The sequence below is a fragment of the Bos indicus genome, chromosome 29 (genome assembly GCF_029378745.1).
Source record: "Bos indicus isolate NIAB-ARS_2022 breed Sahiwal x Tharparkar chromosome 29, NIAB-ARS_B.indTharparkar_mat_pri_1.0, whole genome shotgun sequence".
Classification (NCBI taxonomy): Eukaryota; Metazoa; Chordata; class Mammalia; order Artiodactyla; family Bovidae; genus Bos; species Bos indicus.
In genome coordinates this window covers 41,367,907-41,381,812 of record NC_091788.1, presented here as the reverse complement: position 1 = coordinate 41,381,812, position 13,906 = coordinate 41,367,907, and the positions used below count along the sequence as shown (strand labels likewise).

General features: G+C 50.6%; 1 protein-coding gene across 1 annotated transcript; it reads left to right on the top strand.

Annotated features, from left to right (window-relative positions):
• The first annotated feature begins 429 nt into the window (after nucleotides 1-429).
• EEF1G (eukaryotic translation elongation factor 1 gamma) lies at nucleotides 430-10,150 on the top strand. The gene is made up of 10 exons (XM_019954804.2): nucleotides 430-583; nucleotides 1,675-1,833; nucleotides 2,512-2,575; nucleotides 2,732-2,874; nucleotides 3,385-3,528; nucleotides 6,043-6,172; nucleotides 6,579-6,792; nucleotides 9,306-9,478; nucleotides 9,566-9,690; nucleotides 9,913-10,150. Exons 1-10 carry the CDS (start codon nucleotides 572-574, stop codon nucleotides 10,069-10,071), a joined length of 1,323 nt encoding a protein of 440 aa, XP_019810363.1. The 5' UTR covers nucleotides 430-571; the 3' UTR covers nucleotides 10,072-10,150.
• Nucleotides 10,151-13,906: the final 3,756 nt, after the last annotated feature.

The following is a 13,906-nucleotide window of genomic DNA, read 5'->3' as shown; positions in this document are numbered from 1 at the left end:
AGTGGTTTAATGAAAAAAGCCTCACTTTTACGGAGGGTTTCAGACCTGGGCTTGGGTTAGATGTACAATCTCTCCTCTAGAAAGCTGGAACAAAAGGAGCGTGGGACTCCTTCATCTCCACGCAGTTGCCACCCCAATGATCGTCACACGACCAAGATGTGGGTCTGGCACGACCTCTACCAAATCACCATGGGGCAGGCGACCCGGAGGGAAACGCCTCTGGTGCCCCGCGAGATGCCGAGCTGGCAGCTCTGCCACGTAGCAGCAAGGGGCGGCTTTCCAGCCAGGACTCAGCGTCTCCGCGCGGTCTACCTCCGCGTCCTGACTCGGATTGGTCATCCCCCACTGCGCCGGCGCGAGTTTTTTCCGCGCTGGCCAGCAGGCCCCACCCACTTCTTTTTCCGTTCAGCTGCTGCGGGATACCGAACTGTCGTGCGTAAGCCTTCTATGCCGTCCTCGCTTTCCGGCTGCTGTTTCTCCACGGCTCTCCCCTTCCCTCCTCCCTTCTCTCCCTGACGGCTTACTTTGCGGCAGCGCGGAGGGCCCCACCCCCTTTCTCTGCGGAATCACCATGGCGGCTGGGGTAAGTTTGCCGGCTCCGGCGATCCAGCTCATCCTATCCGACGCCATCCTCTGCCCGAGCGGGCTCAGCCGGCGTCAGAGGGGTTCTGCAGCTGAGTCGGGAACTGATCCGGGGTTTAGAGATCGTACTGTTCGAGAGTAGGGCCTCCAGGCCCCAGAGGGGAACTGAGGCTAGGGCTCTGGGAGGCCGAAGAGGTGAAAGGGTCTGGGGTAAAGGAGAAAACGGATGCCAGATTCTGGCAGTCTGGAGCTTGATAAAGCAGTTCGGGTTCATTGCCGCCTCGAGACGTGGGATCCGGGCAGGTTGGCAAAACTTTTGCGACCGTTTTGTGGGGCAACAGGAGGGACAGGGCGAAGAGGAGGGTCTTTATGGGCAGGTACGGCTGGCCACGGTTAAGGGTGGTCCGGCGGGGAGGTTTGGGAGCGAGAAGAGTCTCCGGACAGGGAAGTCAGGCCAATTGGACCTCTCTGGCCAGGTTAATAGAAGAGGAGAAGGCAACCCGGAGAACTCACTGCGGGACAGGACCGAAGAGATGGAATGCGTGACAAGAAATGAAAGGGTTTTAGGGAGACCGAGTTGATTTAAGATGCCATTCGGTTCCCGTGGCTATTTGGAGGGGGCTCCGAAATGTCTTGGTCGATGTGTGTGTCTTGGAAACAAGGGTAATACTTCTGAAGGGTGAGCGGCTCAGCAGTAGAGTAGTGAGGCACTCGGGAACCATGAATGAATGAATGAACAAGGGCTCTGGGAAGGGAGGGCTGTGTATTTGTCGGCAGATGGAGTCTGAGGGACTTAGAAGTTCTGTATTTCTTGGAAATATATTTGAGGGGAAGAGAATGCTTCTAGAGACGTCCTTAGAGAAGGTCAAATCTGTCAACAAGCTTTATTTAGCAGTCGGTGTGTAGTTCTGTCCTCGGTATTTCAGGGGACTCTGGTTACACTTGACAGCAGCCACGGAAGAACTAACTTGGTTCACCAGAGGGAGTGAGGTGAAACGGATCGGGGTTACTCAGGGAAGTCATTCCCTGGAAACATTTAGGACTGGGACCCTTCTAGTCATTAATGTGTTATTCCCCATCTTTTCCCCACAGACCCTGTACACATATCCTGAAAACTGGAGGGCCTTCAAGGCCCTCATTGCCGCTCAGTACAGCGGGGCTCAGGTCCGCGTGCTCTCCGCACCACCCCACTTCCATTTTGGCCAAACCAACCGCACCCCCGAATTTCTCCGTAAATTTCCTGCTGGCAAGGTGAGTAGGGAAGTGGAAGAGGGGCCTTTGGTCCTGAGAACCCAAGGAAAACGGAGAAACCATCACTCTGAAAATGGCTTCCATCTTTAAACGGGATCTTTTCATGTTATTTTTTTTCCCTACACTTCAGAGACTTAAAAAAAAAACTTTTTATTTTGAGATAATGGTGATTTATTTGTAGTAAAAAATAGTACAGAATTCCTCAGTGATTTCCTGTAAAAGACAAGCTTCGAGGCAGACTGAATGGATTTTGACTGATTTCAGTGCAAATGTCAATAGGTCAGATATCTGCTGTGAGTGAAATTCTTGCCCCAAGAGGCTTACGGAGGTAGATAAATAACCATGCTAAGTCAAGTCCAGTGGAGTAGTACGTGGTAATGCTCTGGATAATATAGACAGCAGTAGAGGACTTGGTTTCTTGCCTTTTGCTTATCTGATTGAGGAATTATGTACAAATATCTAATAATATCTAAATTTGGGGGGTTTCTTATGTGAGTTCACATTGTAGGGGGTAGCAAGTTAGTCATGTAGTTTTGGTTCTTGAGTTTTAGATACTAAAGAGTTCGGTTAGCAAGGGATATTAGCCTTATATAAAAACTTCTATTCAAAACAGTTGCCTCCTGGACTTGACTAGTGAGAAACTGCTGTGTATTTTACTTTTGACTATTTTGTCACCAGGTTCCAGCCTTTGAGGGTGACGATGGATTCTGTGTGTTCGAGAGCAATGCCATTGCCTACTATGGTAATCTGCAGTGGCTGTGGGAGTGGGAGGATCTGGAGGTGGTGAGGCGTGGGGGAGGGTGGGGGAGCTGGAGTGGACAAAAAGAGGAATTTCCAGGCACCTGGACTGGTCTTGGCATAACCCCAGAGTTCTGACCTTCATGTCCTGCCTCTGCAGTGAGCAACGAGGAGTTGCGGGGAAGTACTCCCGAGGCAGCAGCACAGGTGGTGCAGTGGGTGAGCTTTGCTGATAGCGACATAGTGCCACCGGCCAGCACCTGGGTGTTCCCTACCTTAGGCATCATGCACCACAACAAGCAGGTGAGCCTTGGAGCTTGGGGGAGACCACGGGCTGGGGTGGCATCAGCTTCCTGAGCATCTGGGAGGAAGGAATAGGAAGGGCGATGCCAAGAACACCTAAATAGTTAAAACCTAATCTTTGGGATGTAAGCTGGGAGTGCTGGGGAGCGCTGGGCCGTTGATGGTAGCTGGACTCTTTGTCTAACAGACCCAGTGGAGGTGGGAGGTCTGAGTGGACAGACCAGAGATTTCTGCTGTAAAAAGATTGTTTCAGATGGTAAGGGAGTATAGTTAGACCAGATGACCTCTAAGGTGACTTCTAAAATTCAAAGACGTATGACTATGATTAGTACAGTTTGCAATGAAGCCAGACTGCACCCTGAAGAAATTTAACATTGAGAGCTTCATTTGTGATACATGTGCAGCGAGCCAGGACTCAGTGGAATAGCTATTTTGGTTCTGTTATTGGGGGAGAAGGGCAGGGACAGGGCTTGCTACCCACTGCTGAGTCTGATCATTTTAAATCAATAGGCCACAGAGAATGCAAAGGAGGAGGTGAGGCGAATTCTGGGGCTGCTGGATGCTCACTTGAAGACGAGAACTTTTCTGGTGGGCGAACGCGTGACGCTGGCTGACATCACAGTTGTCTGCACCCTGTTGTGGCTTTACAAACAGGTGAAATTTATAAAGAATCTGGGTCGGGAGTGGGTAGGTGAGGGTTAGAAACAAAGTGACAAGTCTGCCAGGTTGCCTGTATTTTGCTGATGTGAGAGGGTCTGAGGTAACAGCTAGTCCTTTTTTTAAGTATTTGTTTATTTATCTAATTGTGCTACGTGTTAGCTGGGCATGCAGGATCTTTTTTTAATAGCTGTACTGGGTCTTCATTGCCTCCTGGGCTTTTCTCTAGCTGCGATGAGTGGGGGATCCTCTGCGTCATGGTGTGCAAGCCTCTCATAGCAGCGACTTCTCTTGTTGCGGCACGCAGGCTCTAGGGTGTGGGCTTCAGTAGTTGTAGCTTCCAGGCTCTAGAATAGTTGTAGCACAAGGGTATAGTTGTTCCGTGGCATGTGGGATCTTCGTGGATCAGGGCTTGAACTCTTGTGTCCTGCATTGGCAGGTGGATTCTTTACCACTGAGCCACCAGGGCAGCCCCATCAGCTAGTCTTAATTGAGGACCGCTGTTACTGGGAAACCGGGCTTGCCTCTTGAGGGGCGTTGAGCCAAAAAACTACCAGGCCAGAGATCAGGATAAAGAAGGATTTATTATTATCGCTTGTAGCAGGTAAGGAAAACAGCAAGCATCTATCCTAACAGCAAAATTGGAAGTTTCAAGCTAAGGTGAAGGAAATGGAAACCCCCAATATTCCTGCCTGGGAAATCCCATGGACAGAGGAACCTGACGGGCTATAGTCCATAGGGTCATAAGACTCAAATGTGACTGAGCATGCACGCACACGCATTCTCATGAAGGGGCCTGGGTGGCTAATGGTTTGAACCTTAGTTGAAGTCATGAGGGTCAGAAAGTGCCATCATCATTGCCCCTTTGGTTCCAGTTGATCCGGTAGTTGAGGGCTTTAGGCTAATCTTATCACTGAAACAAGATTGGGAGTCTTTACTACTGATATAATATTTTTGCTGTTGTTAATTTTCTTTCTGTAGTTTTTTGTTCCTGTGATCTTTTATTCCTTTGATGGTTGATGGTTTAATCGCTAAGTTGTATCTGACTTTTGTGACCCCAGGGACTGTAGCCCACCAGGCTCCTTTGTCCATGGGATTCTCCAGGCAAGAATACTGGAGAGGGTTGCCATTCCCTTCTCCAGGATATCTTCCCGACCCAGGGATTGAACCCTCGTCTCGTGTGGCTCCTGCATTGCAGGCGAATTCTTTACCATTTAAGCCACCAGGGAAGGCCTTAAGATCATTCATTACTATGACCTGTTCAAAGACAAGTATTATAGCCAGGTTCAGGTCACAGAATGGCTTAGGCCAAAAATGACTTCTGTTATGTCGAGAAAGTCATGCCTGGTTCTCTTTTAACATGGACCCCCAACCCCATCTTCTTACATCACAACTGCTTCCCCTCCTGAGAAGTTCGGTATTCTTCTGTCGCCCGTAATTTCCGTTTGGCAGCTGTTATGTGTAGTTTGTTCCCATGTTTCTAGGGCAGCCTGTTTGTGTTTAGTTGTGAAGACAGAGTTGGGGTTGGGGCTTCAGCATTAGGATCTTTGGAGGCAGAACTTGGAATAGTTCTTGGCTTCAGTACTCATTGGCTGTTGAGGGAGGTGGGTGTTGGAGGGGGCTGTGTGTGTGAATTCCATTAGTCTTTTTCTCCGCATGGAATCTGTAAAACTAAGGTAGTAATAATCACCATTGAGGTTACTGGTTTAAAGAAGATGGCACATTGCTGGTTCTAAACAGCAGTCCTTGAACCGATGCTGGTCCAGAAGAGTAATGTGATAACTGCAAAGAAACAAGCACCTACTCTTGTCAGAGCCTGTGCCAGGGCCTAACGGGGACCATCTTAGTGAGTCTTTGTATGTTGTGTGGGCGAGAGAAATGTAGCCCGCCAAGGACATGTAGCTTGAGAGTCGTGGGGCAGGATTTGAGAACCAGCCCTACAGAGGTGGTGGTGGCGTGGCCCTGATTGCATTGTTTTCCCTCTGATCTTGGTAAATGGAAACAACGGTAAATGAATTTTTCATGAAGCTGAGTTTAAGGACTGTCGTTCTGAAATAAAACATTTTTTTTGCCGTCAAACATTTACTTTCTGAACGTTGATGATACGTGTATTTCTCATGTATCACGCAGTTCATGTAGGTAGTTTTTGTTATTTATTTGGCAGAGGGAGTTGGTAGCCCTCTGTTGGTCCCAGCCTTTTCAGTTTTACTGACGCATGAAATTGTAGGTATGAAGTGGCTTTGTAAAAGGAGTAAGGGATGATTTCAGTATTCCTGCCAAGTCCATGCATAGTGAATGGACGGTGGGACCAGCATCCGTTAAACTGGATGGGGCTGCTAGAGAGAGACCAGTAAGGTAGATGGGCATAGCCCTCCTGGGAAAGCTGGTGTCTGGGGGCTGAAAAGGAGCTGGAGCTTCAGTGTAGACAGAAGCATGGGGCTCTGGCTCTGGCTCAGACACATCAGGATGTTTCCTTCCACTGACTTCATGTCCATTCTCGCATCCTGACAGGTTCTGGAGCCTTCTTTCCGCCAGGCCTTCCCTAATACCAACCGCTGGTTCCTCACCTGCATTAACCAGCCCCAGTTCCGGGCTGTCTTGGGAGAGGTGAAACTCTGTGAGAAAATGGCCCAGTTTGATGGTAAGTCTGAGGTCCGGGGACATACGGGCAGGATCAGGGGACTGGTTTGCTCAGTCTTAACCCCTTGATTTCCTGTCTGGGTTTTGGGTTATTGGACGCACAGAACATAGGGCATCGTGTGTAGTAGCTAATCTTGTGTGACACTCTTACACATTGTTAATTCTTACATACCCATATGCTGGCACTCTTTTGTGTTAACACGTAGAGTCCTGGTGTGCATGTATTAGTTGCTGAGGGTTGCAGTCTTGGTCAGGGATGTACAGTGAACTGGCGGCAGGCACTGTAGCATCTGGATCCCTTACTTGGCCCCCTAGCAGTTTTCCTCCCTTTACTATGCTTGTACCTGGTTTGGGAGGGATGTGGAAAGAGGCCAGACACTGACTTTTCTCCCTCTCTTTTGCACCAGCTAAAAAGTTTGCAGAGAGCCAGCCTAAAAAGGACACCCCACGGAAGGAGAAAGGTTCTCGAGAAGAGAAGCTGAAGCCCCAGGCAGAGCGGAAGGAGGGCAAAGAGGAGAAGAAGGCGGCTGCCCCCGCTCCTGAGGAGGAGCTGGATGAATGTGAGCAGGCGCTGGCTGCCGAGCCGAAGGCCAAGGATCCCTTTGCCCATCTGCCCAAGAGGTATGGATGTTGGAGGGCTTGGGATTTTAGGTTGTTCATACAAAATTGAGTTGCTTATCAACAACAGATGGGTGAATTTTCAAAAAGCAAGTTTCTAGTGCATCTGGTATATGAGAATATCAGAACTTCTTTCTAGCAAAGAAAGCAGACGGGCCCAGAATTCAGTGTGGAGGTGACTTGCTCATGACTTGTTTTTGGTCTTGGGTGCACTTGTCGAGATTTGAGATGGCTGGGAACTGGTACATCGAGGGGTGCAGGAAGGGTGAAGATGCAGAGAGCGCCTGGCATCGGCTCTGCTGGGCTGGCTTTGCTGAGGCAGCAGACACCGCATCAGTAGCCTTTGATTGTCTTTTTGCTGCACCAGCCTGTATCAGAATTGCTCACTAAGAGAAAGAATGATGACTATGGCTATATAGTGCTTGTCTGGTTGTTTCCCAGACGAAGGGAGTTAAACCCCTCAAGGAGACAGAGGCAGATGAGGTGGATGACTGTGTAGGGTTCTTGGAAGAAAGAGTACAGTAGAGGGGAGATTTTTAGAATCATATCTTTCTTCAGCCACTGCTCTAAGTCACCTTATTAACGAGTTTCAAGCAATATGAGAAGTGTCTTTTCTGTAGTCACATGACTTAGTTCTCTTTTCTGTTTTTCTTGCCCACTCACTCTGCCTTTCCCAAAGCCATCTGTCTTGTCACTAGTTGGGCCTTTGGGATGCAGGATTGTTTGACCTCCCCATTTTGTAGTGCTTTGTATATGGGATGAAGGAGCACACACTGGTGGTGGGCATAAGAAGTATGTGTGGTTATAAGCGACAAGCATGGTACTGGATAGTTGCTGTAAGAAACCGCTGCTTTCCAATTTGGGGACCAACTTGGGCTGTAGCTGAGATATCTTCCTTCCAAGCATGAAGTGGTTCCATACAAGAGGTTCCTGACACAGCTGCTCTTTAAAGATGTGTTTCTGAACCGTTGAGCACAAGATCAGGTCAGGAGTGAGCAGCATTTTTGGTATGTGATAACCAACCCAAACTGTATATGCTGTTGTGACAGATAGCTGGAGACATTCACATATTTTGGGTCTGTACACTGGGCAGAAAATAAATCAGGCAGTAAACATTAATAAATCTTTATTGAACTGTGCATTCTTTGTTACTGTTTTGGCATGTCTGTTCATACCTGTTGGTGGCATTACCGTGGTGCTCTCCTGAGCTGCCCAAATGCTTTACCCCAGGATTCTTAAAGGGGGTGTCTTCAAAGAGATAAGACTCAAATGAGTCCAGAGTTAACTTCAGTTATTTTAAGGCCTTTCAGCTAACTTGTTTCAGGAGCTGTTTAGAGCCTGTGTTCAGTTTAGGAGGAGAAATGGACACATGGTCATGAATAATAAAGTTCAGGAGGAAGTGAAAGAAAACTCCCCAGCTCCACTTTCTGAGGTGGTTGAGGCAGTAAAGCTCCTCAGATGAGGTCTCTGATGTGCATTTGGGAAGACCCTAGGACCTCTGGTTAAAAGACAGTTCTTGGCTACATTGTAACAGTGAGCAAGTCACACTACTTAACCGTATTTGTTTATAAAAGGAGGGACGGTAACAGTCTCTGACTCTAGAAGTTTGTTGACTTATTTATACTAATAATTGAACAAGTTAAACATTAAGAATAACGGTGTTTAAGAGATTTATGTCACGTTCATGCAGTCGAAAATCATTTAGCCATTAAAACATTTGCAAGACATTCTCAGTAGCCAAGCAATGAACAAATTGTGTAAGGCACAGAGCTACATCTTTGGAACACCACCAGTGGGAAATACATTAAAATATTAAGGCATCACAAGTGATCTTCTTCAGTCAGCATCTGTTTTTATGATTGGAAAGGACAGAACGGAAGCCCTGCTCACCATGGTGGGAGACACCTCCTGTTCTGACCCTGGCATCCTTGGTGTCTGTCCCCTTGCTAGATTGCTTCAGAGACCACCTGGGGGGTTTTTAGCACCTGAACTTGTTTCTGGGCAGAGTAACTAAAGGACACGGTTGTAGGATTTGGCATGGCGGCCCTTTGAAAACATTCATCTCTTACATTGCTGTCATATTATAGTGTGTGTAACCCGAAGAGGCCTGTGTGATGGGGGTGGGGGTGTGGGCAGCGACTTGGGTGAGTCAGGAACCAAGTGTGACTCATGGAGAGGAGCCCTGGGAGGGGCCAGACAGGAAAAAAGAGGAGTTCTCGCTGTGAGCCTCCACCAGGGGGCAGCAACTCCCACATCTTTCTTGGGGCAGATGGCCCTGGGGCCCTCCTGGGCCCCACCCACCCCGGGCCTTGCATACCCTGGGCCTAGCTGCCCTGGCCCCCTCTCCTACCCCTCAGCTCTCCTCCCTTGAGGAGATATGCATCTGCCAGTCCAGTGACTTCCTGTAAAGCAGTATGTTGGAGTGAAACGCCCTTAGCTTCTTTCAGCCTGGCGACATCTGTTGCCTCAGTAGGACCTTCCCCACCTTGACTTCTTGCTTTATTCCCTCCGTGCAGTACCTTTGTGTTGGATGAATTTAAGCGCAAGTACTCCAACGAGGATACGCTCTCCGTGGCGCTGCCGTACTTTTGGGATCACTTTGATAAGGATGGCTGGTCCCTGTGGTACTCTGAGTATCGCTTCCCTGAAGAGCTCACCCAGACCTTCATGAGTTGCAACCTCATCACTGGTGAGAAGATGGCTCTGGGGGGAGGAAGGGAGGCCACGGTAGTGGGCGATGTGATTTCAAAGGCTGAATGTTCTTATTCCCCTTTAGGAATGTTCCAGCGATTGGACAAACTGAGGAAGAATGCCTTTGCCAGTGTCATTCTCTTTGGAACCAACAATAGCAGCTCCATTTCTGGGGTCTGGGTCTTTCGAGGCCAGGAGCTTGCTTTTCCGGTGAGGAAGGTGCAGGGAAGGTGGGGCAAGGATTTGGGAAATGCACTCATATTCCTGAGTCAGAGGGCGCCCTGGAGAGTTCAAGGAATGTGTCCATGAAAGAGCAGTCATGTTCACAGGCGTCCCGGGCTCTGATGATGGGTGTCTGAGCTGGAAGTAACAGGTATGGGACAGTGTCTGATAACCTGACCACATGCTTCTTACCTGACTTTTTCTCCCCAGCTGAGTCCAGATTGGCAGGTGGACTACGAGTCATACACATGGCGGAAACTGGATCCCGGCAGCGAGGAGACCCAGACGCTGGTTCGAGAATACTTCTGCTGGGAAGGGGCCTTCCAGCATGTGGGCAAAGCCTTCAATCAGGGCAAGATCTTCAAGTGAATACCTCTTGCCATCGCCCAGCTGCCTGCACCTGCCCTTCGGGGAGAATGGGGGTCATTAAAGGAAACTGAACATTGAACCCTTCCCTGTGCTGCCTCCTTTGTGGGTGATGGCTTCTTCAGAGGGGAGTAGATGTGTTGGAGCAGGGTTCTGTCTGTGCCTGCAGGACCTCCCTGCGCAGGAGAGAAGTCTTCAGAAGAGCAGAGAGGCCGCTCCTCAGTTTTTGTTCTACTGCGTTGCTTCTTCCATGATGACCATCTTCTAGCCTAGCTGGGAAAGATTGGATGTAGTTAGGAGGTGGTGACACGGGGCTTTGTAACTACCTAATTCCAGACCCTCCCCTGTGACGGGGGAGAGTACCTGCTGGTGGGGTGAGAGCGCAGCACGCACAGCCACTTAACATGACTCCCAGCAGCCATTCCCAAGGATCAGAGTTTTAACACTTCAGACCAACAAGACAAGGCACAGACTCCTTGGAACAGATAACTGGCCTATGGGCCCAACTTGGCAGCGGATCGTCTCTGGGGTATCCCTACTTTCTCACAAGGAAGTGGGGTTCCAAGATTTAAGTAACTTGCCTGTGATCACATGTTTTAGGTCGTGGAGGCAGAATTTTGAACCCAGTGGGTGTCCCTGGATCCTGTAGCATAAACACACCCTGCTGCTTCCTGGAATGTAGAGCAGTCATAAATGCCATTTAACAACCCTGCTCAGACCAGTGCTGGTTGTTTTTTTTTTTTTCCTTTGAGCTTAATTTTTATTACACCCTTTTCAGAGATAACTTGCCCTTCTCTGATGGTCTTTTCTGTCTTGTAAAAAGCCTTATGGATCTCCCTGTAAATTTAACAGCTCAGGTGAAGTTGGAAACCTGGTTTGGTTCACATTTTGAGGCATATGCAGAAAGTCTTGAGTCTGGTCTCCAGGTTATAGGTAACTGGTTATTTTTTCCATTCCTGTTAGTCCAGGCACAAAGAAGGGGATTCTTGGCTAGAGAGGGGAACACAGTGATCTCTCCTGGTACAGGTGGGTACCTGGTACTGGTGGGTATGGGCTGGTAGCTTTATAAGACCTTGACTGCAGTTGGGGTTCTGTGAATAAATGATTGGGAACGTTGTGATTTGGAATCCAGTTGGGTGGGGATGGGTTGATTCTTGCTCAGACTTTGCTCCCTGGTAGCTCTGTCTTGAGTTGGATCCAAACCTGCTACCTACCTGTCTTGCTTCTGAATATTCTGGGCTCCTCTAGGATAGGATCTAAGAGTGCTAGGTGCTGGCCAGGATGTGCCCTAGGCTGGTTGCTGGGGCCTCACAGAACCTGTCAGACCCCTCCCGGATTCCATTTCCCTCCACACCTCCTGCTCCTTGTCTTGTGTAATCTTCCCGACCTTCCTGGGTACCCTTAATCTTCCCAGGACCTTGGAGACAGGCAGGAGAAATCGAGCCGGGCAGGTAGGTTTGAAGGGTTAGCCTGAGAGGCCCAGGGGAAGCCGCGGCGGTTCCGCGCGGTGGGCCGCAGCTCGAGCTGCGGCGGGCCTGGCAGCCCACGTGGACAGCGGAGTTCTGGCGTGGGGGGCCTGGACCGCCTCCCAGCCTCCTTCGGAGACTGCAGGAAGAGTGACTCATCCACACGTCCTGCCTCCAGCGCCTCTAACTCGGGCGGTTTGGTGCCGGGAAGTACGGCCAGGTTGTCGGAGGCCAGGCCTGCGCTTGGGGGAGGGCCAGGACCCGCAAGCCAGAGGTGGGGTGGGAGGCCGAAGGGAGGGGGTTGTGGCCTCTAGAAGGCTTGCTGTTGGCCTCCCAGGGGGAGGCGGGGTGAGATGGGAGGGCCTCTACCCTGCAGGGGTGGGCTCGAAAGAGATGAACCGCAGGAGTTTCTAGCGGCAGATGTGGGGCGGGGTAAGGGGGAATACATCTGTAGCTAGTTCGGTCCCCACCCTGCCCCGGGGAGCCCTGAGTCACCTCACCGCCGCAGGCTGGGGACTCGCGCCCTAAAGGATCCAGCTGGGCGCCCCCCTCCCTCGTCCTCCGCGCTGCTGGCTGCAGCCCCGCCCCTTTCTCCGCCCCTCCCAGCGCGGGGCGTGGGCGCTCCCGGCCCGGCCCGGCCCGGCCCGGCTCGCCACCAGCAGCCAGTGAGAGCTTGCGCGGTGGGGAGGTTTCCCGTGGCAGAGTCACTTTCGTGACGTGCAGGGGAGGCTCGCGCAGGAGCTGGCAAACCCCGCGCCCAGGGTGCGGCTCAGGCCGACAGGCGCTGGGGTCGCGGGGTGGAAAGGGATGAGGGCGCTGCGAGTGGGTCGAGAGCTGAGGACAGGGCAGAGTCTTGGAGAAAAGGGATGGGGGAAAGAGGAGGCTGTTTCATCCGCTTACTGGACAGATTCTCAGCGCCTCCAGAAAGAGAGGGTGAGAAACTGGAGAGGGGGCCAGGGCTCAAGAGGTGCCTTTGACTGCAGATAAAATCTTTACAGAGGCTAGAGTGTCAATGGGAGGTCGAGTCTTGGTTTAACTTGTAGATAAACCAGTAGATACTGGTCAAAGCAGCTCTTTATTTTAGCTTTGTTGGTGCTTCTGCTTAAGTCACTTATTAAAAAGTCAAAAGCCTTTTAAGTTCTTCCAAGAAAGACCTAGATTATCTTTTCCTCATGTCCTGGTTGGAGCCGGAGCTGGACAGCTGCTGCTCACACTGGGTCGGACCCATCCCACCAGCTGCCCACATGCCCCACGTGTGCCAGTTCCCCTTTTGAAGGGTGGGGGAAGGGTCTAGAATGTTGAAGAGAGAGGCATGAAGTGCTTTGAAGACTCCACCCAGTCATTTCTGAAACTGATACAGTGGTTTTCATGGCAACCTTTCATGGCATGTCCTCAGAATGCAAACTTTCCCTCCAAACATGAAATGGATTTTCCTGGGTGAGTGTGGCTTCCCTGATTCACCCATCAGCAGTACCTCTGGGACACTGTCACTTCCCCCACGTGATTTGATCGGTTCTGTGTATGTCAGAATGTCATTCTGGGGCATCCACTGTCTTTATTCTTTGCCTAATGCTATGGAGCTAAAATATTGGCGCTCCAGAAAGGTTAGAGAAACTATGCCACCTGCTCTTGTCTGTTTGCTCTAATCAGGCTGGCATGGCTCCCAGAGGAGGCTGTGTTTTACTCCAGTGGACTGACTGGGGTGTCCCAGTACCTCAGCACCCGAGGGATGGGTGGAGTGGTAGGTGATGGAGGTTGCTGGAGAGTAACCCTATATTCACTTGAATCTCTTGTAAGAGGGAGAATGTCTTGGGTAGTTAGGGCTGGGTCAATGGCAAAGGTATCCTTCGTGACCCTGGATCTCTAGACGTTCCTGGATTTTTTTCATTCTTGGAGCCCCCTCCCCTGCTGTAACCACCCCTTTTTGTTTTCCTAATTTCCTCGGGATTCCAAAGACAGCCTGTTGACCTTACTTTGTTTTATACAATGGGCAGGCTTTGCGCTGAGCCAGAGCTGGATGGTCATTCAGTGTTTGGGGCTATTTCTGATCAGATCTCCCGTGGAATGTGCCTCCCTCTACTTCCAGCTGCCCCCTCCCCTCCGCAGCAGGAACAGCTGTCATGTGAGGGCCTCTCCCGCTGGCTCAGCCCTTTTGCAATCATCTGGCTGGCTCTGCCAGGATGGGGGTGGATAGTGAGGATGGGCAGAGCCAAGGGGTAAGCGAGGGGACATGGCAGGTCAGGGGAGCCATTGGAGGGTAGGGAGGGCTATGGAGTGGAAGGCAGAAGGATTGCCAAGGCCAGGCAGGAGGAGTGGGAGCCAGGTCGGGGAGGTTAGGGCACTCATCAAAGGGACGCGGGGGCCCACACTGG

What these genes read in the sequence shown, in the direction of transcription:
- EEF1G (XM_019954804.2), top strand. An exon ending in CAATGCCATTGCCTACTATG is followed by an intron (nt 2,576 to 2,731) that starts GTAATCTGCAGT and finishes CTGCCTCTGCAG; the next exon opens with TGAGCAACGAGGAGTTGCGG. An exon ending in GAGTTGCAACCTCATCACTG is followed by an intron (nt 9,479 to 9,565) that starts GTGAGAAGATGG and finishes ATTCCCCTTTAG; the next exon opens with GAATGTTCCAGCGATTGGAC.